The sequence below is a fragment of the Nicotiana tomentosiformis genome, chromosome 8 (genome assembly GCF_000390325.3).
Source record: "Nicotiana tomentosiformis chromosome 8, ASM39032v3, whole genome shotgun sequence".
Lineage (NCBI taxonomy): Eukaryota > Viridiplantae > Streptophyta > Magnoliopsida > Solanales > Solanaceae > Nicotiana > Nicotiana tomentosiformis.
Genome location: NC_090819.1, coordinates 87,492,463 through 87,515,378, shown reverse-complemented (window position 1 = coordinate 87,515,378; position 22,916 = coordinate 87,492,463). Strand labels below are relative to the sequence as shown.

General features: G+C 37.9%; 2 protein-coding genes across 2 annotated transcripts; both read left to right on the top strand.

Annotated features, from left to right (window-relative positions):
* Positions 1 to 5,693: 5,693 nt before the first annotated feature.
* LOC104091539 (cytochrome c oxidase subunit 5b-2, mitochondrial-like) lies at positions 5,694 to 18,341 on the top strand. The gene is made up of 6 exons (XM_009596902.4): positions 5,694 to 5,951; positions 6,033 to 6,118; positions 6,559 to 6,609; positions 17,514 to 17,580; positions 17,753 to 17,832; positions 17,966 to 18,341. The coding sequence occupies exons 1-6, from the start codon at positions 5,699 to 5,701 to the stop codon at positions 18,017 to 18,019; spliced, it is 591 nt and encodes a 196-aa protein (XP_009595197.2). The 5' UTR covers positions 5,694 to 5,698; the 3' UTR covers positions 18,020 to 18,341.
* An 876-nt stretch (positions 18,342 to 19,217) lies between these two features.
* On the top strand, positions 19,218 to 22,687 carry LOC104091540 (U-box domain-containing protein 11-like). Its single transcript, XM_070183796.1, has 3 exons — positions 19,218 to 20,149; positions 22,432 to 22,537; positions 22,652 to 22,687. Exons 1-3 carry the CDS (start codon positions 19,218 to 19,220, stop codon positions 22,685 to 22,687), a joined length of 1,074 nt encoding a protein of 357 aa, XP_070039897.1.
* Positions 22,688 to 22,916: the final 229 nt, after the last annotated feature.

Sequence of the window (22,916 nt, the reverse complement as noted above, 5' to 3'; positions counted from 1 at the left end):
GGGTAAGTCTCTTGTCTAATCTTGTGAGGGAGAAATTACCTCATAAGTGATTAAATTAATAATTGTTGCTAATTGTGGGGGCTACGTACGCACGAGGTGACGAGAGTCCGTGCGTAGCTACTATTTATGCAAAAGTCCGGGTAGTTTAGGACTCAAATCACGAATTACTTGTGTAAATTATATTCTTTGTTTAATTAAAATTATTTGATATATATATTTTGAATTGTTAGGGGAAAATATTAAAATATTAAAAGATGAATAGGTGAAAATATTAAAAGATGAAAATCTCATATGCTTAATTTTCTGTTTAAATTAATTAATTATTAAAAGAAATTGTTCATCCTCTCGAATTGATCTTATAATAAATATACTCTCCTTCCGGAGGTACATAAGAAAATGTCCTCCTTTCTTGTGGAGCGAGCCGAATGCCTCGGCAGGATAGATGCATCTATGGATCGCGCCGCATGTCCCTCGGCAGTGTACACGACACTCTGGATCGGGTTGTACGACCTCAGCAGAAATCGTGCTTAATAATAATAATAATTATATGATACCTTTTATTTTAATTGCAGTTTGTGAATTTAATTAATAAATTGGAAATTGTTGCATTGGAAGGGATTTAGTTTTTTCTGTTGGTTAAATAAAATTATTGTTAACTCTGTGAATCATATTGATTTAGATATTCTAGTTTTACTTCCTTTATTATTATTGACCCTTAGTAAGTGTCAAAGTCGGCCATCTCGTCTCTATCTCTTCTATATTAGGCTTGATATTTATTGGGTACACGTTATTTACGTACTCATACTACACTTGCTGCACTTTTTGTGCAGGACCTGAGACGTGTGCTATAGTTGGACCTATCGGCGCGCACCCGCGTTATCCGGAGGCTTAGTGGTGAGCTGCTTTCTGAGCCGTTCTGCAGCAACTAGTGCCTCTTCCTGAATTTTTATTCTGTCTATTTCATTCCAGACAGTATTTATAATTTTTGTATAATCTACTAGATGCTCATACACTTATGACACCAGGTCTTGGCACACACATTAGTAGAATTTGAAATTGGTATTATTTTCTGGAATTTAACCTAATTGGTATCTTTTATATTCTAATATTGCTAGTAAAAGAATAAAAGTTACTTAGAAAATTATTTTAAAAATAATTGATATATGTTTAATTTATTTGTTGACTTGCCTAGCTGTATCGTTGGGCGCCATCACGACCTATATGAGAAATTGGGTCGTGATAATTTCAGACAATATTTAAAATTTTGTATAATCTACTGGATGCTCATACACTTGTGACACCAGGTTTTGGCACACACACTAGTAGAATTGTAGATTTAATTATTTTAGTTGGGATTTAATTTATCTTATTTTCTCATATCTTCTTAAGTTTTGAAATTTCGAGGAGTTTGATTATTCGGATAATTTTTAAAGAAATGAATATATTTTTAAATCATTAGTTTACTTGCCTAGCTGGGATGTTGGGTGCCATCACGACCTATAGGTGAGTTTGGGTCGTGACCGTGCGAGGATACTTATATTTTTAAATTTATTTAAAAATAAATAAATAAAATTATTAAATAATACTCAAAATATTATTAATATATTTAAATGATGAAAGAGATCCGAGTAAGAGAATAATAGTGTAAAAATACATTAAATTTCAAGAATAAAAAAATTATACATTTATTGATGATTATTAAAAGTGTAATAACCAAGACATTAAGTCAATTTATAAGCTAATAAAAAATAACATTACATTATAACAATATTAAGTAACAAATAATGCAAAAATTATAAGCAAGGAACAAAAAAGAGAAAACAAATATGTCTAGAAATGTAGAAGGATAAGACTTATTTGAATTTGAAATAAAAAATAAAGTGTTAGTAAGAATTTTGTTAAAATAATATAATTTAATGTGCTCAAATAAGACAGATCACAACGTTACATGTTTAGTATTCTTTAATATTGACCGTAAAATATAATACAAGGGTCAAAATTAAGGGGTTGCATTATTAAAATATAAAAAAAGAAAACAGGTTATCCGCTATGAGATTTTAAAAATGGTTTCGTGTCCTGCTTCTTAATTAAAATCAAATAATTATTTATAATTTCTATATAGATGGTTTAATTTTAAGGTTTACACATAATCCAAATACCCCAAATTATAATTTATTACACATAATCCAAATACCCCAAATTGTAATTTGATAAGGTTTATGTACGTACATCTCGCGGGTAATAATACTAGTATTCTCTAATACTAAATATTTTTCACGAAGAATATTTACTATGAAAGCATTTTACGTTAGACTGAACAGTGAACACATGTTGAAAGAATTGTTTGGGAAGCATATATGCTATCCTAAAGTTCTAGATATCTAGCTAAGAAAAAATAATAAAATAATGGGAAGTAATATGAGAAACGGTCATTCCGCACTAGTTTTTGATGTTGTATAGGGCAACATAATCTTATGGAGTCAGGAAAAAATCTAAAATAATTAAAACGAACTAAAATAAAGCCACTCTAAAGTCTAAATAGAAGAACAAAATTGAGAAAGTGAATAATTAATGTGTAATTGCAGAAAACATGCACCCATCTCTATGAAGATCTCAATAACCTAAAAAACACGGTTGTATATGTTCTAATAATAGTAGAATGAAAAAATAACTCATGGCCACTTAAATTTGTACTTTTGCTGATTGAACGTGGTCTTCGCTCTTTATGACATGGATGACACGTTATATACTAAGCTTTTTATTCTTTGATATGTGTAAAATGTGGGGCCTACTTTTAAAAAAACACAATTTACCATATTTTAAATTTATTTTCTTTTCTTTTCTTTTCATCTCTTCCTCTTCACCATAGCAATAGTGAACCTTCTAAGACATAACCTTCAATCATCAGTGAGAACCACAAATTGAATACAATAATAGTGCTTAGGAGGTGTCCAAACTGGCATAACAACTTCGAGAATGCGGGGAAGGGTCACCATAAATGAAAATGAGATATGTGGGTTCATCAACGCCATCACCAAACAGTGGCTAATATTTCTGGTGGAGTTGGCCGGAAGAACGATCTACAGAGAACAAACTTACTTTTCTATAAATTTAATTTCAGATGTTTGAGAAGTGTTTGTAGTGTATTTGAGTGTTATCTAAGAGAGGTGAACAGAGATAAGTAGACGCTGGTGAAGTATTTTAGGCCATAAGCTCCCTCTTTTATGGTAAAATATGATGGTGGTCGTGTGCTGATTTTTGAGGTGGTGCTTGCCGATTATAGTCGTCTGCGATGAAGGTTCTGGTGGTCTTAGATTTAAGGTGATTTTTAATGGTCAAGATTGAAAATATAGGTTGTTGTGGTAGAATTTTTTCTTATAAAACTTTTCCGATGGTCAGGAGGATGATGTAATGGTATTGATTTGATGGAGTTGTGGTGGTTTTTTAAAGGGTAAGATTGGATAGGAGAGGTTTGTGGACGGAAATGACGCCGGCGGGGAAAGAGCAAAAATTCAGGAAAAGGGAAAAAGGAGGATAAGGGAAAGAAAAGTCGAGCAGGGGCGTAGGGGTAGGGAGTAGATTCTTTTCCTTTTCCTTCTTTATGAGTTTTTTTATTCTTTTTTAATATTTTCTTTTGTAATTGATGTTTTCTTTTCCCATTTTTTAGTATTTTTCCACCAAAATTCTATTCTAACGCGCTTTATCAGTGTGATTGTCACGCACTTTGGCCACGTCAATCCGTTGTTGCCACATAAGTATGGTCAACGGTCAAACGTATTTATTTGTATTCAATCCATCAAGTTGAGGTGTTAAAATAGGAAAGATATAAGTTTGTTTACCGGGTTCACAAACTGATACAAGTTTAAGTAGCCACGAGGCCATTTTGCCTAGTAAAAACTATGCTTGTTTTAAACATAAGGAGGTAAGGTTAGCATATTTTTCTCCTTCATGTAATTTTTTCGGTTGGAGCTATTAATTGAAAAACGGGAAAAGGTTCAAATTTGACTCATTGAGCAACTTGTTCTTTATTAAACTTTTGCCCTTAAAACCTAATGAAGTTCAAACTCGAGGGTAATTTTAAGCAGAAGTTAAAAAAACTTAGGGTAATTTTTTTTAAAGAATTTGAATATGTGAAATCCATCCATTTCATGTCGGAGCTCAATTTGAAAATGGGAGAATTACACATAAATACAACTCACACACATACATTGCAACTAAGTGGCCCGTATTTAACTTTATAGAGTTGTAAGTTGTAACCCAAAAATAATATGCTAAAATTCAATATTCAACTCCAAATAGGTTCTTGAAATTACCTTTTAATTTATTCTTATAAAAAATACTCAAGATTTTAATCTTATATTCAAATTAGTAATTGTGACTCAAACATTATTTCAACAAACCAAATCCATTTGGGTGGTAAAAATTAGATTTTTAAGGTAATCCGTCATTGTTGAACAAGCTTAAATAAGTGGTTTTCAATTTCAAATCTGACTTTATGAGAAATTTAGAGTGGATGTTTGCTTAGACTTGTTAGAAATAGTATAATGGGGATGTATACAAAACTTGAAGTCATTTAATAAAGATTTGGACAGGTCCACCATTGTTGAACAAGCTTAAATAAATGAGTTTAGTATTCGACTCCGGTCTTGTGAGAAATTTGGAGTTGGGTGTTAGTCAGACTTATTAGAAATAGTATAAGGAGGTTGTATATAAAATTTGAAGTCATTTTAATGGAGATTTGGTCTGGTTTTGAACAAGAATTGCAACTGAAAATCGTGAAAGAAGTTTGTCTACATATGCTTGTATAAAGGTGTATAATAGTTTATAAGAGGTGTTTATACACCCATATACACTATTATACAAAATTATACATTGTTATACAAAAACTAACTTCGTCATCTTCCTTGATCCTCTTCTGAAATTTAACTTAAATATAGCTCAAATCTACTGCAAAGGACTTCACATTTAAGTTTTGAACTCCTCTTGATATTTTCAATCAATTGGAGCAACACTCAATCCAAATAACTAACCAACTCTAAAAACCCAAATCTAAAATTTAACTCAAAGATTAAAAAGAGAAATTAAAAAACTAAATCGTGAAGAGTCTCAAAAGCCACCAGGCTCTAGAACAAAAATATTCTTAGTTTTAGCAGTAAGCTTTTCTTGTAGTACCATCAAACATAATGGGTAACTTGACCAACTACATTTAACTCCATAGCTTTTAGAAGCAGTGGTTGTAAGAAAACAGATTTTGAAATAGGGTGTGTTAGCTATGCTTTTACTAGCCCTTTCAAAATATGTACAATATAGGCTAGGTCGGGTAAAATAAGGGGCGGATCCACCCTATTATACGTGGGTTCCCGTGAACCTAGTAACTTTTACATATACCCTGTATATGTATTAAAAATTAACTAAACATTCATAAATATTTGGTTGCGAACCCAGTTACTTATTGTATATTTACTTAAGGTCGATATATGAACCCATAAACTTTAAATTCTGGATCTAACTCTAAGTAAAACTTAAAAATATGAACCATTTTTAGTTATGATGTGAAGTCATATGTATTTTCTTGTAATTGTAGTAGTCTTTAGTATAAATGCAGGAATGAATCAAAAATTTATTCGATGGCAAAATTAAGCAATTTCTGATTTGTATAAGGCCAAAGCTGACCTTCTTAAATAAAATAACCCATTCAATGAGGGAGGTTCCTTTTTTATTTTTGAAAACTCTCTCTCTCTCTCTCTCTCACACACACACACAGAGAGCAGCATTGAGTGAGTCTACCGGCGACGAAAGAACAATGTGGAGGAGAGTGGTTTCGTCGCAGCAGCTCCAATATTTGCAAAGACTCCACAAATGGGGCGCAGCATTTCGGTCCCTCAACTCTTCTCCCTCTCCCTCCACTACGCCGTCGTTTCAGCAAACCACTACCCTCTTCTCCCATTCCGGTAATCCCCGTTATCCCTCTTTATCTCTACATTTATTATTACTTTTAATTGAAACTGAATTGACCCTTGAAATGAGCACAGAGTTTCTATCAAAGAACAAGAGAGTTGAAGACTTAATGCCAATTGCCACTGGGCATGAGCGTGAAGAACTTGAGGCTGAGCTTCAGGTATATATATCCACGTATGTTTAGACCAGGACTAATCAGCCTGTTTGGTTTGGATTTTATCTGGTTCAACCTGTATTCTTGATTAATTAGATTTTAGGTCTTATTTGGGTTGCATTCTGAGAATAATTTTGATTAGGTAACTGATTATTATAATGTTTTGATTAAGATTTTTTCAGCTTTATAAGCGGATAAGTCATTTTTCATTAAACGTGAGTTTTATGTACAGTAAATGAAGATGATTTTGTTGATGGAAGTGGTGGTTTAATTGAAAATACTGATTAAGCGAGCTAAAAGAATCCAAACCTCAAATTTATAATTGGAATCAGTATGTAGAATTGAACGCTTCTATTATTTTGATTGAACTGATTTTTCTTTTTATCGAGTATTGATATTTATTAATTTATGAAATGACGTTCTGACTAATTGTGTTTTGAATTTAGGGGAGAGATATTTTGGAGATGGATTATCCAGTTGGACCATTTGGTACCAAGGTTAGTATTTGTTCAACCTTTGTTTTACATCTTGAAGTAATTCTTATATTGGATATTAATATTTGTGGTGTTCTGAGAGGTTAAGATTAAGAACACAAGATATGAAGGTTTCTTGTAGTTGATTAACATATGTGCAACTGTTGAACTGTAGGTTACATGTGCAAGATTATTTAGTGTGTGTGTTATGACAGGTAAGGTTGATCTGCAGACCAATTAGGTGTTGGTTAGACTAGACTGAGTAACCCAATTCAGTTGTGACCTCTTGAGTTCAATTGAGCACTTTGAAATGGGACTGCATAAACCCAGAGGATTAGCGCATGTGGTTGAGTGATTGTGGCTACCTTAAATTGGAGAATACTAAGCTTGACTGCCTTTAAAGGAAAATTCATTTAAGATACTTGACTTTGTCAAACAGGTTTATATTTTATTCATCTATAAAAGTCCACAACTCTTTAATATTGGTGACTTTGATTAGCTGAATACATATTTCACTTGCCCCGAGTTAACTCATACTTAATTCTATTTTTTGGACTTTAACAAAAGCAGTATATATTTCCGAGACAAATTCTGTGGTGAAATTCCTTCCAGTGAAAAGTGAAGTATGCAGGAGCTCATTCTTTAACTTCACTGCTTTTTTGTTTCCCTTTAATGGGCCTTAGGGGGTGCAAATCCGAATAAGTCGAGGCCCCAATAGGGGTATGGGTGGAAAACCAGGAAAAAATAATCAGAAGATAATGATCAATATGTATGTTGAACATTTTGATTACGCTCATCATATATGAATCTGTCGCCTATGATCTCTTTCTTGCTTGAGATACTGTATTTTTTGGGATGTGAATCTAACGTCTCTTCTCCACAGCACATGTGATTCCAAAAACTGATTATGCTTCTGTCACAAACCAAGCCCATGGAACGTATTGTTCGCTTTGGTCCTAGGCCCGCACGGATTTGCATTTCGGGCTACTAGCCCGTTTGGATAGGCTTATTTCACGTGCTTTTAAGCCAAAATAGTTTTTAAGCCATTTTGTAGAATTCCTAACTTATGGCTTAAAATCTATTTTGGCTTAAAAGTCACTTAAAATAAGCCAATCCAAACGGGCTCTACGCCGCATCGACAGGGGTGGATCTATGGGTATAGGGACGGATCACGTGAACCCATGCTCCTCTCCCTAGGCTATGTGCATCATTGATTATTTTTGGTAGATGTATTTATATTTTAATGTGTGCCCCATGCTCAACAGAGCTCTTTGGTGCACTGGCTAATGTGTGCCCCTTTGACTCCTAGGTTGAGGGATCGAAACTCATGCCCTTTTTTTGAATTAAATTTTTTTTTACTTTCTTTCTTTCTTTCTTTCTTTTCTATTTCTTTATTTTTTCCATTTGTTCTTTTCTCGTTTAACAATCTTTGACCTATTTTTACTAGGTTCCAGTTTTCTATTTCTATTTCTTTTTCTTCTTCTGTTCTCCCCCCCCCCCCCCCCCCCCCTTTTTTTGTTCTATTCTTTTGTGTTTACTCTTTGAGATTTTTTTAATTTAATTTCAATTTTCCTATTTTTATTTGGGTTCTTTTGTTTGCCTTTTCTTTCTTTTCTTTTTATGGTTTATTCATGAAGTTTCAAAACTCAAAACAAATCGAGATTCTAATTTAGTGTTGAATCTCTATAGTTTCAAGTTTCCTCTTTTCTTCATTTACCATTCTGCATTTGAGTTGTATAATTTTGCTACATAAAACTAAGATATTTGTACCTATAAATAATAATGTCGCTATTGATCATTTTCAATGTAGGAAAACTATTCAAGGACTGATGAAAATAAAATAATATTTTTTTGTGATAATGATATAAACTATAGCTTACTCGTTCAAGTTCTAGCATGGTAATAAAATCAAATCAAACGACGAATTAAAACGGGTAACTAACATTGTGTAAGAATAAAAAAAAGAAGTAATAGTGCACCCATCCTCTTGAAATCATGGATACGCCTCTGCGCATCGAGCCCCAAAAGCGCGCGTACCATGTGAGCTTGTGTCATGCCTTATAAAGGTCTTCACCTTCCTCTCCCATTCCGATATGGGATTCGCCTAAGGTGATATGTGCACCATTTCTTCAGAAGCTTGTTAGCCTAGTTTAAAATTCCGAGATTTAGAACTACAACTCTTAAACGAGACAATAAAGAAATTAAGGTGCAACTAAATAGCTTTAAAGTGCAGCTAGATAGCTTGACGGAATCAATGGGGCATGTGACCAAATTGGTTGAAGGTTTGGTACTTCAAAACCAGCTACCAAATCCGCCACAACGCCTACAATCTCCACCACCAAATAATATACCCGTGCTACCGCCACATATACCACTTCGATATCCACTAATTCAACTACGTAGAGCAAGATATATTGAGCAAGTTGAAGAGGTTGAAGTTGACCAAAACATAAGAGTACCAAGGTACCATGCCTAATATGATAGATAATCAAGGGAAGGAAAATGACGAAATTGATGAAGACCAATATCAAAGAAGCGAGGACCAAGCATTGGATCCGCAAATTGAGGAGTTACTACCGAAGTTTTATGATGATCCATTAGAGAACCCAACTATGTGTATCATTGACTTTCCGCCTTTCAGAGATGCTCAACACAATATTAACTTGATTGTTGACTCTATTGTTCCAAACAAGGCAACATATTGCATTAATTCTAAAGTCCATAAAAATATGCTAGAACAAGAGGAAAAATTATCTACAAAGAAGTGGATAAAGGAGAGTTTGAGGTATATCGGAGAAACAAAATGTCTTCACCTCATAAATATATATGGCCATCATCAAAGTGACTGTTGGTGTTCAAGTATAGCAATTGATGCAGTCTCAAGAAGAGCGTTGATCTATATGTTTAATTCAAAGCTTGACATAGAGTTAGTTAAGTTTCATGAAGTTCTGACACCAATAACTTCATATTGTAAGCTGAAGTTTGCGAGTCTACATAGAAAGATTACATGGAAAAGGTTTGGTAGAAAGTTAAAAGTTAGAAAGTGGGATTTAGTTCGACCACATGCTAAATTTGCTTACAACATGAATAAGCTCTATGATAAGCTAGCAAAGTGTAACTTGAAACTTGGTGAGTGTTGGGTCCTCACTCTTTGTTATAGCAAATTTTGCGCCATTTATGGAAGCTGTTAGACTCGAGGACGAGTCTTTTTCAACTAGGGGAGAATGATGCAAGATCAACAAGGCCAAGAATCCAAGTAATTCAAGAAGTCCAAGAATCCGTTCAAGATTAAAATTTCTTTTCCGTAAAGATTAGGATTTCTTACTTCTTGTTTCCTAGTAATTTAATTCTTGTTTTAGTAGGATTATATTTGTAGTTCTAGTCAAACTAGGATTGTTAGTTGGTAGTCCATTCCTACTAGGATTCCTTTTCCTATTTTAGTTAGGATATATTTTCTTAGCCTTATTCTTATTCTAGTTTAATTAGGATTAGTTTTTCTTAATCTTATTAATTTTACTCATTGTAAGGCCTATTTAAAGGGTTCAATATGCTGAAAATAAACATCGGTGATTAGTTTTTCTCAGCTCTTGCTTCAAAAACGTAATTTATCTTTTATTTCATTCTTCCTCCTTTATTCAACGCTTCTTGCAGTTTTGCGGGATTAAAGAACGAGTGAGTAAGGTTCTTTTCATCTTACATTCTTCTCTCGTGAGTACAGGGATAGGAAGAAGGATCTGCATATGGTATTTATTAACTTGGAGAAAGCGTATGACAAGGTCCCTAGGGAGGTGCTCTGGAGATGTCGGGAGGCAAAGGGTGTGCCGGCAGCTTACATTACAGCGATCAAGGACATGTATGATGGAGCTAAGACTAGGGTTAGGACTGTGGGAGGCGACTCATAGCATTTTTCGGTTGTTATGGGGTTACACCAAGGATCTGCGCTTAGCTCGTTCTTATTTGACTTGGTGATGGATGCACCAACACACCATATTCAAGGGGAAGTGCCATGGTGTATGTTATTTGCTGATGACATGGTTCTGATTGATGAGACGCGAGGCGGTGTCAATGAGAGGTTGGAGGTTTGGAGACAGGCCCTCGAGTCTAAGGGTTTCTAGTTGAGCAGGACTAATACAAAGTACCTGGAGTGTGATTTATCTTTTATTTCATTCTTCCTCCTTTATTCAACGCATCTTGCAATTTTGCGGGATTAAAGAACGAGTGGGTAAGGTTCTTTTCATCTTACATTCTTCTTTCGTGAGTACAGGGATATGAAGAAGGATCTGCACATGGTGTTTATTAACTTGAAGAAAGCATATGACAAGGTCCCTAGGGAGGTGCTCTGGAGATGTCTGGAGGCAAAGGATGTGCCGGTAGCTTACATTAGAGCGATCAAGGACATGTATGATGGAGCTAAGACTAGGGTTAGGACTGTGGGAGGCGATTCAGAGCATTTTCCGGTTGTTATGGGGTTACACCAAGAATATACGCTTAGCCCGTTCTTATTTGCCTCGGTGATGGATGCACTAACATACCATATTCAAGGGGAAGTGCATGGTGTATGTTATTTGCTGATGGCATAGTTCTGATTGATGAGACGCGAGGCGACGTCAACGAGAGGTTGGAGGTTTGGAGACAGGCCCTCAAGTCTAAGGGTTTCAAGTTGAGCAGGACTAAGACATAGTTCCTGGAGTGTAAGTTCAGCGCTGGGTCGAGGGAATTAGGCATGGACGTGAGGCTTGGATCACAGGTCATCCCCAAGAAAAGTAGTTTCAAGTACCTTGGGTCGGTTATACAGGGATCCCCAAGAAAAGTAGTTTCAAGTACCTTGAGTCGGTTATACAGGGAGACGGAGAGATCGACGAGGACGTCACTCACTGTATAAGGGTGGGGTAGATGAAATAGAGGCTAGCATCTTTAGTCTGGTGTGACAAGAAAGTACCACCGATACTCAAAGCTAAGTTTTATAGAGCGGTGGTTAGACCGGCCAAATTTGTATTGGACAGTGTTGGCCGGTTAAGAACCCTCATATCCAAAAGATGAAGGTAGCAGAGATAAGGATGATGAGGTGGATGTGCCGGCACACTAGGATGTATAAGATTAAGAATGAAGATATTCAGGAGAAAGTGGGCGTGGCCCCTGTGGATGACAAGATGCGGGAAGCGAGGCTCAGATGGTTCGGGCAAGTGTAGAGGAGAAACCTTGATGCTCCGGTGAAGAGGTGAGAGCGGTTGGCTTTGGTGGGTACGAGAAGAGGTAGAAGGCGATCTAAGAAGTATTGGGGAGATGTGATCAGGCAGGACATGACACAGTTGCAGATTTCCGAGGACATAGCCCTTGATAGGAAGATCTAGAGGTCAAGCATTAGGGTTGTAGATTAGGGGTAATCGAGCTTTTTCTACTTCATACCGGGGGTGAGGCTGGTTTGATCTTAGACGGCTTGTGGTTAATATTGAGTCCACACTATCTTATCTGTTTTTCATAGCCCCAGGTCTTAATTACTGGTTATTGTTATTGCATGTCATCTATTTTATGATTTTTATGATGCTGTTACTATCTCTATGGTTTCTGTTGACGATACTGATGAATTGTCTCTTTTTGTTTTATTTTCACCTTCTGCCCCATCAGGGTAGGAATAAGGTCCGCGTACACACTACCCTCCCCAGACCCTAATTTGTGGGATTTTACTGGGTCGTTGTTGTTGTTATTGTTGTTGTTGATTCTTCTCTCGTGAGTTGGAAGAACGCTTTCGCTACTTTTGTGAAAACCTTTAGCGGGGTGCTTATATTTTTCTCTCTTCTTTGTGCTTGAGAGGTGCAAAACCTTGAAAGTACATCCCTCATCAGCCTGTCCTTCGTCATGGGCTTTACATTTACCCCCTTCCCCCGGAACTCAGCGACCTCGCTGAGGTTTGCCCCACCATCGTACCAAGGGAGATTCGGCTCTGATACTATATTTGTCACGACCCAAGCCCATGGAACGTATTGTCCACTTTGGGCCTAGGCCTGCACGGATGTCTTTCGGGCTACGCCACATCGAACCCCAAAAGCGCGCGTACTATGTGAACTTGTGTCATGCCTTATACAACTCTTCACTTCCCTCTTACCCATTCCGATGTAGGATTCGCCTAGGTGACACGTGCACCCCTTCTTCTAAAGCTTGCCAGCCTAGAAGCCTGCCGGTCCATCTTGACTCGCCTTTATCAGTCGGCCCTCCGTGAGCATCACAACTTCCCTCAATGTGAAGATTATGCTGCCTATGAAGTCTTTCCATCCTTTTATAATATTTCTCCAAATTCCACACCCAAAAGGAGGTGCGATGTTTTAGTCTTCCACCCCGTTTCAAAATTTCACACATTTTTGCTATCACCTTCCTTCGTAGAGCGTGCTCCTCAATCCTGAATCTCCATAACCATTTTTCTAATACGACCTTGTTGAAAAACTTAGAGATCTTTCATCCCTAAGACACCTCTCCCCCAATTTCGTTGGAGATGTAACGTCCTCTTAGTTGACTAAGAGAAACTTCCTAGCCCCATTTGTGGAGTCTTATAGGAAGTTCCTTTGGAGCCTTCCAATTTACCCGTGACATTCCTTGGTGCGGCAATGACATAAAATACATAGGGATGCTCGACAGAGTCTACTTCCTTCCCTCCTTTTGATATATACCTCTTTTGATATGATGCTAGCCTCTTTTAAACACTCTTAAACACCAGGCTCCATGTTGCTTGGTCTTTATTGGGAGCATGCAAAGGTAAGCCAAGATAATTGGTTGGAACTTGGAAGAGCTCCAACCCTATAATCGAGCACGTGTGCTAATCGCGCAGTATTATCCATGTCACGACCCAACTTCAACTATAGGTCGTGATGGCGCCTAATGCCGCCGTCAGGCAAGCCAACATTGATTATCAATTTATTTACTCATTTTGTTACTTTCAAAATCATAATCTCCATTACTTAAATAGTATAGGGTAAAATGATAATAACTACGTGAACTACAATAAAGAACAACCAGTGGGAACCCCCAAAACCCGGTGTCACAAGTGCATGAACATTTTCTAAGGAGTACAATAGTAATACAACATCTGTCCCGAATGTAATAAGACAAAATAAATTAATCAGTACAATGGAGACTCGGTGGACTGCGGTGCGTAGCCTGGAATGCAGCTCACATGAAGTCTCCTCAACAGGTGCGTCTACGCGCCAAGGTGATCATCAAGTGAAACTGTCAGATCTTGCACATTTAGTGCAGATGTGCAGCACGAGTACGTAAATCAACGCGTACCCAGTAAGTATCTAGCCTAACCCCGGAGAAGTAGTGACGAGGGGTCGACATCGACACTTACTAAAGGTCCAATAAAGCAATATAATAAAACATAAGCAGGTATGAAGCATACGACAATGATGGGGTAAATCTGAAAATACATAATCTTCCAATTACTTCTTTTAAAGCATAAATTTCTAGATCTTGTATTCTACCTTAACAGCTCAGAGAATGTCAAGTGTCAAACTTAAATAATAAGGAATACCATATAAAACGCCAGGCATTAATGGAAGGTTTATCTCGTGAATATTCGAACTAATAGAATTATAACGCACGATTTTCGCCGAGGTCGTTCGGCCCGATCCAGAATAATGTGTACACTACCGAGTTGCGGCACGAACAATAAATGCATCTATATACTGCCGAGGCGTTCGACCCGCTCCACAAGAAAGGAAAGAAGTTGCCGAATTACGAGACACGTGTTTACAATACAGTATATGAGCACATAACGAATATAATCTTTACGCTTCTCAAATAACTCGCCCACAACTCAAAGTGTTAAAGCTCGGCCTATTATACATATATTTATTTCTAAATCAACTTCAGTTATAACTTTAATTAATTAAGCCAGCAGAACGAGTTCAAATAATTTAATTATTACATGATAAAGTCCTAAGTCTACCCGGACATAAACATGCTTTAGCTACGTACGGACTCTCGTCACCTCGTGCGTACGTAGCACCCACAACTAGTTGCACATAACAATAAATATCACCAAGGGGTAGTTTCCACCTCACAAGGTTAGACATAAGACTTACCTCGCTCCGAAGTTCCATAACCGGCTCCTACGCCATTCAAACACCTCAACCCGATGCCCGTCTCTTCAAAACTAGTCAAACAAATGTGCATTACCCATAATTAATCAATTAATAACAATCCCCAACTCCGCTCGAAAGGTTGATAAAGTCAACCATCGGTCCCATGTGCCCGGATTCCGAAATATTTTGAAGATAAACCTTACCCATAACACCACGAACTCAAATATATAATTTACTCCTAATTCCATGTCCAATTTCGTGGTCAAAATCCAAAAATATCAATTTCTAGGTTTTCTACCAAAATTCCAAATTTCTACTAATTCTCATGCTTAAATCCACATATGAACCATGTATTTAACTCACAATGTGAAGAAATCACTTACCCGATAATAGATGATGAAGATGACACTCCAATATTGCTCCAAAATCGGCTCCCATGGACAAAATGAAGTAGAAATGAGCCAAACCCTTATTTTAAAAACCACATTGCCTAGCCCGACCTTCACACCTGCGGCCAAACAGTCGCACCTGCGGACAATTCCATCGCAGGTGCGGTTTCCTCTAAGGCCAGGCAAATCCGCATCTACGGACACAACTCACGCTCCTACGCTCCCGCACGTGCGAAGGTCGCCCGTTTCTGCTACCCCAGCTGCCCAGCTCGCATTCCGCTTCTGCGCTCGCGCACCTGCGCGTCCTTGGTCGTTTCTGCAGCCCAGGCCTTCTTGGCCAACCTCCGCTTCTGCGCTTCTTCTCCGCATCTGCGGCTTCACAGGTGTGGACATATCCTCGCACCTGCGCTCCAGATTTCCCCCACTAAATATCGCACCTGCGATTGCATCCTCGCACCTGCGTGACCGCACCTGCAGCCACTCTTTCCGCAGGTGCGATTGCACCAGATTTCAGCAGCAGCAGCAGGTCCTCAAATTCCAAGCTCGATCAGTTTTCGATCCGATCCGCAACCGGGGTTCCCCGGGACCCCGTCCAAAGATACCAACACATCCCAAAACACGACACTGACCTAGTCGAGGCCTCAAATCACGCCAAACAACATCGAAACTACGAATTGACGATCGGGATCCTTTTTTAAACTTTTCAAACTTCCAAACTTCGACGAACGCATCCGATTCATATAAAAACATTCCGGAATGACGCCAAACTTTGCGCACATGTCACAATTCACGATACGAACCTATTCCAAGGCTCGGAATCCAAACGGATATCGGTAACACCAAAGCCCACTCCAAACCAAACTTAGAAAATTCTTAAACTTTCAAAATGTTAACTTTCCATAATAAACGCCGAAATGCTCCCGGGTGATCCGATACTCAACCCAAACATACGCCCAAGTCCGAAATCATCATTACGAACCCATTGGAACCTTCCGATCCCGGTTCCGAGGTTGTTTACTGAAAGTCAAACCTTAGTCAATTCTCCCAAGTTAAAGCTTCCGAAATTAGAATTTTCTTTCCAAATCAATCCCGAACTTCCCAAAATTCAATTCCGACCACACGTACAAGTCATAATACCTGAAGTGAAGCTACTCAAAGCCTCAAACCGCCGAACGACGCGCTAGAACTCAAAACGACCGGTCGTGTCATTACAATCCACTTCACCTATTGGAATAATCTCACACTTCTTGAGGTTGATCTAGGGCTTGCACATCCTCGTACCACGTAAGAACCCTTCCAAGAAAATTTAACTGGTAAATTTTTGCTTCACACAAAACAGAAGTGTCATCTGCGAACATGAGATGTGAAACCCTTGTCCCCTGATTGTTGCAGAGTAGCCCCTCAAGTGACCAGTTACCATAATTCTATCCATCATTGTAAGTTTTTCAAATACCAAGATGAATAGCATGAGAGGCAACAAGTTCCTCTGTCTCAAGCTCCTCGAGCTGCTAATGAAACCCCATGGGCTCCCATTCACTAGGATCGAGAGTGACAGTTGATATGCAGAACTTGATTCACTTTCTCCTCCTAATTCTGAATCTCATCTTCAACATTATTTAGTCTAAGAACTCTCGATTCACATGATCCTATGCCTTCTTAAGATCCTGTTTACGCAAGATCTCCGACTCTCCCTACTTCCTTCTGGAGCCAACCACTTCGTTTGCCACCAAAGCCGTGTCTAGCATTTGTACGAACCCATTCTGAGATGTAACACTGTCTCGTCCAACACTTTCTTCAATCTACTAAAAAACTTCTTAGATATTATGTTGTAGATGCTTCGCGCTAGACTTATAAGCCTGTAGTCCTTAATATTCATTGCTCCTTCTCTTTCCGATATGATGGCTATGAATAATGCGTCGAGACTTCTTTCGAATTCTCCGGTCTCCTTTTCTTATGAGACATTAGAACCAGCTGTAATTTTTCAATTTTTTGTGAACTTTAATCAGTTCAACGCGAACCTAGTTTAGTGATGCAAAAGACATCCCACCTATGATAGTCAAGTTCACCTCCAAGAATTAACTGCTAATGCAAAAAAAAGAAAAAAGAAGAAAAAAAAAGGAGCTCTGTAATGACTGTGATGGTGATTACTTTGGATTACTGCCTTTGTTCTATCACTATCATGTTTTGAGGACAACCAAAATTCAAGGTAGACATTAGTCTCTTAATTTCTTATTACACATAACTAACAATTTTCTGCTAACTCTTTAATGTCACTTCCTTGAACAATACAACTCCACAAGAGTATATCTGGAATCTGGTATAATATTAGATATCTACTTTAACTACCTTTTGTGGAAGTCACTTTATGTAGCATAATTTTAGTACTTTACTCAGCAACAGCATGTTTTTAAGTATATTTTCAAACACACGAGAATACTAACTGAACTATACGCCTTTTCCATAGGAAGCACCTGCAGTTGTTAAGTCTGTCTATGACAAAAGAATAGTTGGATGCCCTGGTGCTGAAGGAGGTTGGTTAGCTCTTCGTTTTTTCAAACTGGTGTTTTTATTTGGCTATGAACAAGGGGGGCTTTTTAGCTTTCTTGTTCTCCCTCCCCTGCTTTTCTTCTGCATACATTAACATAAATGTACTGAAGAAACCTCATTTTGCTGAATCTATTTTGGCCTTTTCTTTTTCAACAGAAGATGAGCATGATGTGGTCTGGTTTTGGTTGGAAAAAGGCAAGCCTCACGAGTGCCCTGTCTGTTCTCAATACTTCAAGGTAGGTCAGAGGTCACACTACTACAATCTGCAGATGCATGAATCCTTCTGAAGTGTTCAAGAAACATTTTACTGATATTGGATTTTTCTAAATTACACCTACACAAACTAACTACTTGATTTGATATTTACAGCTAGATGTTGTTGGGCTTGGAGGGCCTCCCGATGGGCATGGAGATGATCACTAAGTTGAGTTATAGGTTTTGGCATTAGAAATAAACTCATTTGAGGATGAGGAGAATATTGACGGCTGGAAAACACAGACTGTTTCATACTTAATGAAGAGGTCAAACTTGAAACTTTAGCTAGTGAACCTCAGTAAATTTACATTGATTTTTTGCTTCCATGGACTAGTCATACCAGAGGCTGGATTTTCTTTTAACCTGTCCAAATTATTCTTAAATAATGATTGGCTATTTTTTGTGCCAACTTCAAATGTTTTACTAGTTCACTACTGCTGTACCTTCTTTACTTACATTTGATTATATATTTGATTCATGGTTGTGATAATCATTTCTATTCATCATTGTAATGTTGTTGCTTTAATTCCCAACTGAGCAACATATAAGTGAAATGACAACCTATGAGGCACCATTCAGCTTCATGTTCCTTGCACTTTGTATGTTGTTTAAATGCCCGTATTGTTAAATGAACAGCTTTTGGTGTCTTGTCTCGTAGCAACTGATTTAAAGAGCATAAAAATGTCTAAGGTGCTATTGATCCTTTTAAGAATATTTCACTAGATCTGACTCATTTTTGCTTTATAGAACCTTAATATACGATGAGGAATATAAATTGTTTTATCTCCTTGCCATGGTATCGATATTAAGTAGTAGCACAAACTCTATAGGTCCAAGAGATATTTACTGCTCACTCAATGCGTCAACAACCTTGGAATTTGATGAGGTTGGTATATTTTGGTGATTCATTAGTTGACAAACTTGGTTGTAAAGTGTCGGTTGGCTTATTGTCCTTGGATTGGTGTGAATACTTGGTTGTGAAGTGTCAGTTGGCTTATTGTCCTTGGATTGGTGTGAATTGTGATACTAAGACTGCATACTCTGTTGCTGACTATATCTTCTGATTAAATTACAATATAGGCAAAGAACTATGCTATCATCGAAGTCCCATGTATTGGAATTGCCGACGATGCGAAATATCCATTTCTTTAGCAGAGACTGATTATATTGGCTTCTTATGCAAACGAATTTGTTAAATATCCTGTAGGTTGAGAATCCAATGATAGAAGGCCATCGTCGGTATTGTCATTATATTGTTAAGTTGATGTTCTCATGCCCCTTAGGTGTTCAAAATAGAGCAGTGCATTCATGAAAGAAGATTAATCCTCTACAAAACCTTCAGAAAGGAGTTGAATCATCTGAATAAATGGCAAGTATGAGGGCACGGGAGGCAATTGCTGAATGCCTTAGTTCATTACAGTCTGAATCCCATGAAAATCAGCAGAAAACTCTTGTAACCTTAGCTTCAATCACAAAGGTGAGCCCTCAAAATAGGAACTTGTTAGCTCAAGCAGATGGTTCCATTTCTACCTTGCTCAGCCTATCCATGTCTCCCTCCTCTTCAACTATTCAACTTCTCGCACTTTCCATTCTCTTCAACCTCTCACTCAATCCTAATCTCAAGCAGTCACTAGCAGACATGGATAAGATCCTGTTTCTCAACTCTGTGATCCTATCCTCAACTTCAGCTGAACCAAGTAGGATATCAGCATCACTACTCTGCAGTTTGGCAATGCTAGATAAGAACAAGGCAAAATTTGGAGTGGCTGGAACCGTTGAGGCTCTCGTAAAGGCAATCTCGAGACCAAGAGGCCCTGCTTCCCATCACTTCCTAAGCACATTGGTTGAACTGGCGCAGTTTCATGGGAATTGCACGGTGGCTGTCCGAGCGGGGGCAGTTCCGATTCTGATCAAATTAGTAGAAAGTTCTGATTGTGAGGATCTTGCTGGAACATCATTGGCTATCCTATGCTTGCTTGCAAGATTTGAAGAGGGACTAACTGCTTTGAAAGAGACAGACCAAATTGTGCTATCAATGTTGGAAATTTTGAAGGGAAGGTGCATGTTGAGTAAAGAGGGAGCTGCTGATATTCTACTCCGTTTATTTGATGAAAGTGAGGGATGCATAAGAGATGCTCTGAGGTTGCCTGAGTTTTCATCTGTGATAGCTGATCTTTCTGTTAGAGGGTCAGTGAGAGCTCGAGAGAAGGCTAGTTTTCTCATGAAGAAACTAATGGAAGCTAACGTGGATATTGTTTATGGCGTTATTGGCGACAAAACCGCGGCATATTTGCAATGGTAGGAGTAGCTGCAAGGCAGAGGCAGATACAAGAAATGAATTTGATGGATCCAATATTTATATTCTCGGCACTGAATTTGTTGCAGTTTTGAACGTATGGGTTTAGAACTTAGTAGTTGTTGAAATTTTAGTGATTTTCGCATAAAAAATTATGTTCTGTCATAAAAATACTTGGTTCAGTTAAACCCGTTTGGACTATATTGCATCAGCCCCTGCATGTCGGATGTTGTGTAAGTTTACTTCATATGTTCTTATACACTTTGTCCATCAATCAAGCAATTCATCGAGATTCTTTACAATTCTTAGAGTTACAAAGAAGACTTCAAAGCTCAACTTTTCTAGCAAGGTATTTCAATTGCTCTATCAGGCTAAAGTTTGCAAAAATGCTAACAAGGCACTATTTAAGGATCATCTTGGGTTTTAAGTTAAATGTGAATGGTTAACCTCTTAAAGTTAACTCAAGTCTCATATTTAAAAAACGTTATGCACTTGAGGATAAATTTTCAAACAAATAAAATTTACCTATGTTTACCCGTAAAACGGTACAGTTGAATTTGTGATGTGGTTTATAGAAAAACAAATCGATTTGATAAAAAAATGATCAATAAATAGTACAAAAATAAGATTAGTGATTGAGATTAAAAGGAAAGTAGCAAGCCTGATTCTGAGCCCGATCTTTCCTAGAGAAAGAATAGTAACAATGATAGAACAATGATAAAAATGCTTTTGATTGAGCTTGAAACAGTATGTTATAGCTTTTGTGCGCAGAATCTATCCTCCCCTTACAAGAGTTACGAATCTGATATTTATAGCTATTCCTAGGGACACAAGATCCTAAAATCAAGTTCTTTTTGAATGAGAATAAAAGCGTTATTGATGGGTGCATAACGGCAGGCTTTGAATGTAAATATTCTCTGTAACGGCCGCACGTTGAATGCTATCCGATGTCCAAACTTTTGAGCTTCTATTATTGGTCATGTTTCCTTCGGAATCCATCTAGTACCGGTTACACACTTTGCACCTGGTACTAGTTATCTTCTGATTCATCCTTTGCTTGTCTTCGGTTCCACGTGTCATCCCATCATACGACCACCTATTACCAACCAATTTTACCCAATACAGATAGTCCCCTTACTTTTCGATGACGCAATTCAACATTACCGGAAAGTAGATAAGAATTCTTTTCTTGGCGGGAAAGTTCCTGAACAGTTTTTGACATTTGAAAGTACACACATCTCCTCATATTTAAATACTCCAAACACGTGTTATCCCGTGATTAAGCAAGTATTTTCACCGGGTTTTGAGGTAATCATGACCACAAGTTTTGCTGTCTATATCTTTTTCACTACTCATCATTTTTACTTCTTCACTTTTACTACTCTAACAATCTCTCTCTTTCTCTGAATTTCTTTAGGACTTTTTTACAGCCTCCAACTTTCTTAGCAACAACATCTTTATCAATCTTCTATCACCATGTCTTAGTCTTCTTACACTGCTTCTTTTGGGAACACTGGTCTTCTCTTCGGTGGAGGTCCGAAGAGGAACAAATCCAAATAGGCTGACGCTGAGTCTGAACCCCCAACTATTAACACCATCATTCCACTCCATCTTAGTACCTCATCCGATCTTTAAGAACAAAACCCATCTGCAAATTCCCAAAGCCACAGGTTTTGGCCAGTTTGCAAGTGCCCCTCCTCATTCGCCCTTCTAGTATCCCTACCATAAAGAAGGACTGCAACTACCCCAATGTTAAGATTCTCGCCCCATATATGGTAGAGCGAGTTACCTACTCCAGAGAGGGGTTTACGTATGTCTATACGTATCCCTTTACTTTGGGTCCCTTCTATTTGGGGCCGAGTGAAGGACTCGACCCAATAATTTTCGAATTTTGCCAATGGTATTAGGCCTGCTTAGTACAAGTAGGTCCATCCGTATGGCGGACGATGGCCTTACTTTGTTAATTATGCACTGAAATCGGAGAAACCCTAACTCTTGCACATATGATGAATCTTTACTCCCTAAGTTTTTCCGTGGAGGAGTATTAAACTTCAGCAAACGGGGTACCACGCCCTTCTCACCAGTGTAGATGATGATAACGACCGTGGATGAATGGAACGGTTCGTCGTTATTGCTACCAGGGACATTATCCCGATAACAGCTCCAACTTTTCCCTATTCGTGGAATCAATTCCCTAAGTATTTGGATATTTGTTTCCTTCCTTCATAAAAATAATAATTTTTTGTTTTGCTGAATTTCTCTTTTTTGACTTCATTCGTTTCAGCTACCTGTTGGGAACCACCACGGGTTCCCGGTCTGGATCGATGGGTTCAGAAAATTCTGGATATTTCGACTCCGGAAACCCGTCGGTGGAAGGAAATGGCTCCCAAGTACGAGTAGAAGGCCAAGCACCATGGTAAGCCAAAGTCTTTCTTTCTTTTCTCTTTGTTCGAACATAAGAAATCTCATGAATAAATCGCTAACTCTATTTTTGTCTTACACAGGGCTTCCGAGGGGTTCCGTCATCTGCCTCGATGTAACGACTTGGCCGGTCGTTTCGAGAGTTATAACCCTGTTTTCTCCATTCCTACTTATTTTTGTGTTATTCAGCTATATTATGTTATATCGGGTTAGTTGGTTCGAGTCCGGAAGGAACTCGAAATGAAATGAGACACTTAGTCTCATAATTGAAAATTTTAAGTTAGAAAAGTGGACCGGATATGGACCTATGTGTAAACGACCTCGAATTAGAATTTTGATGATTCCAAT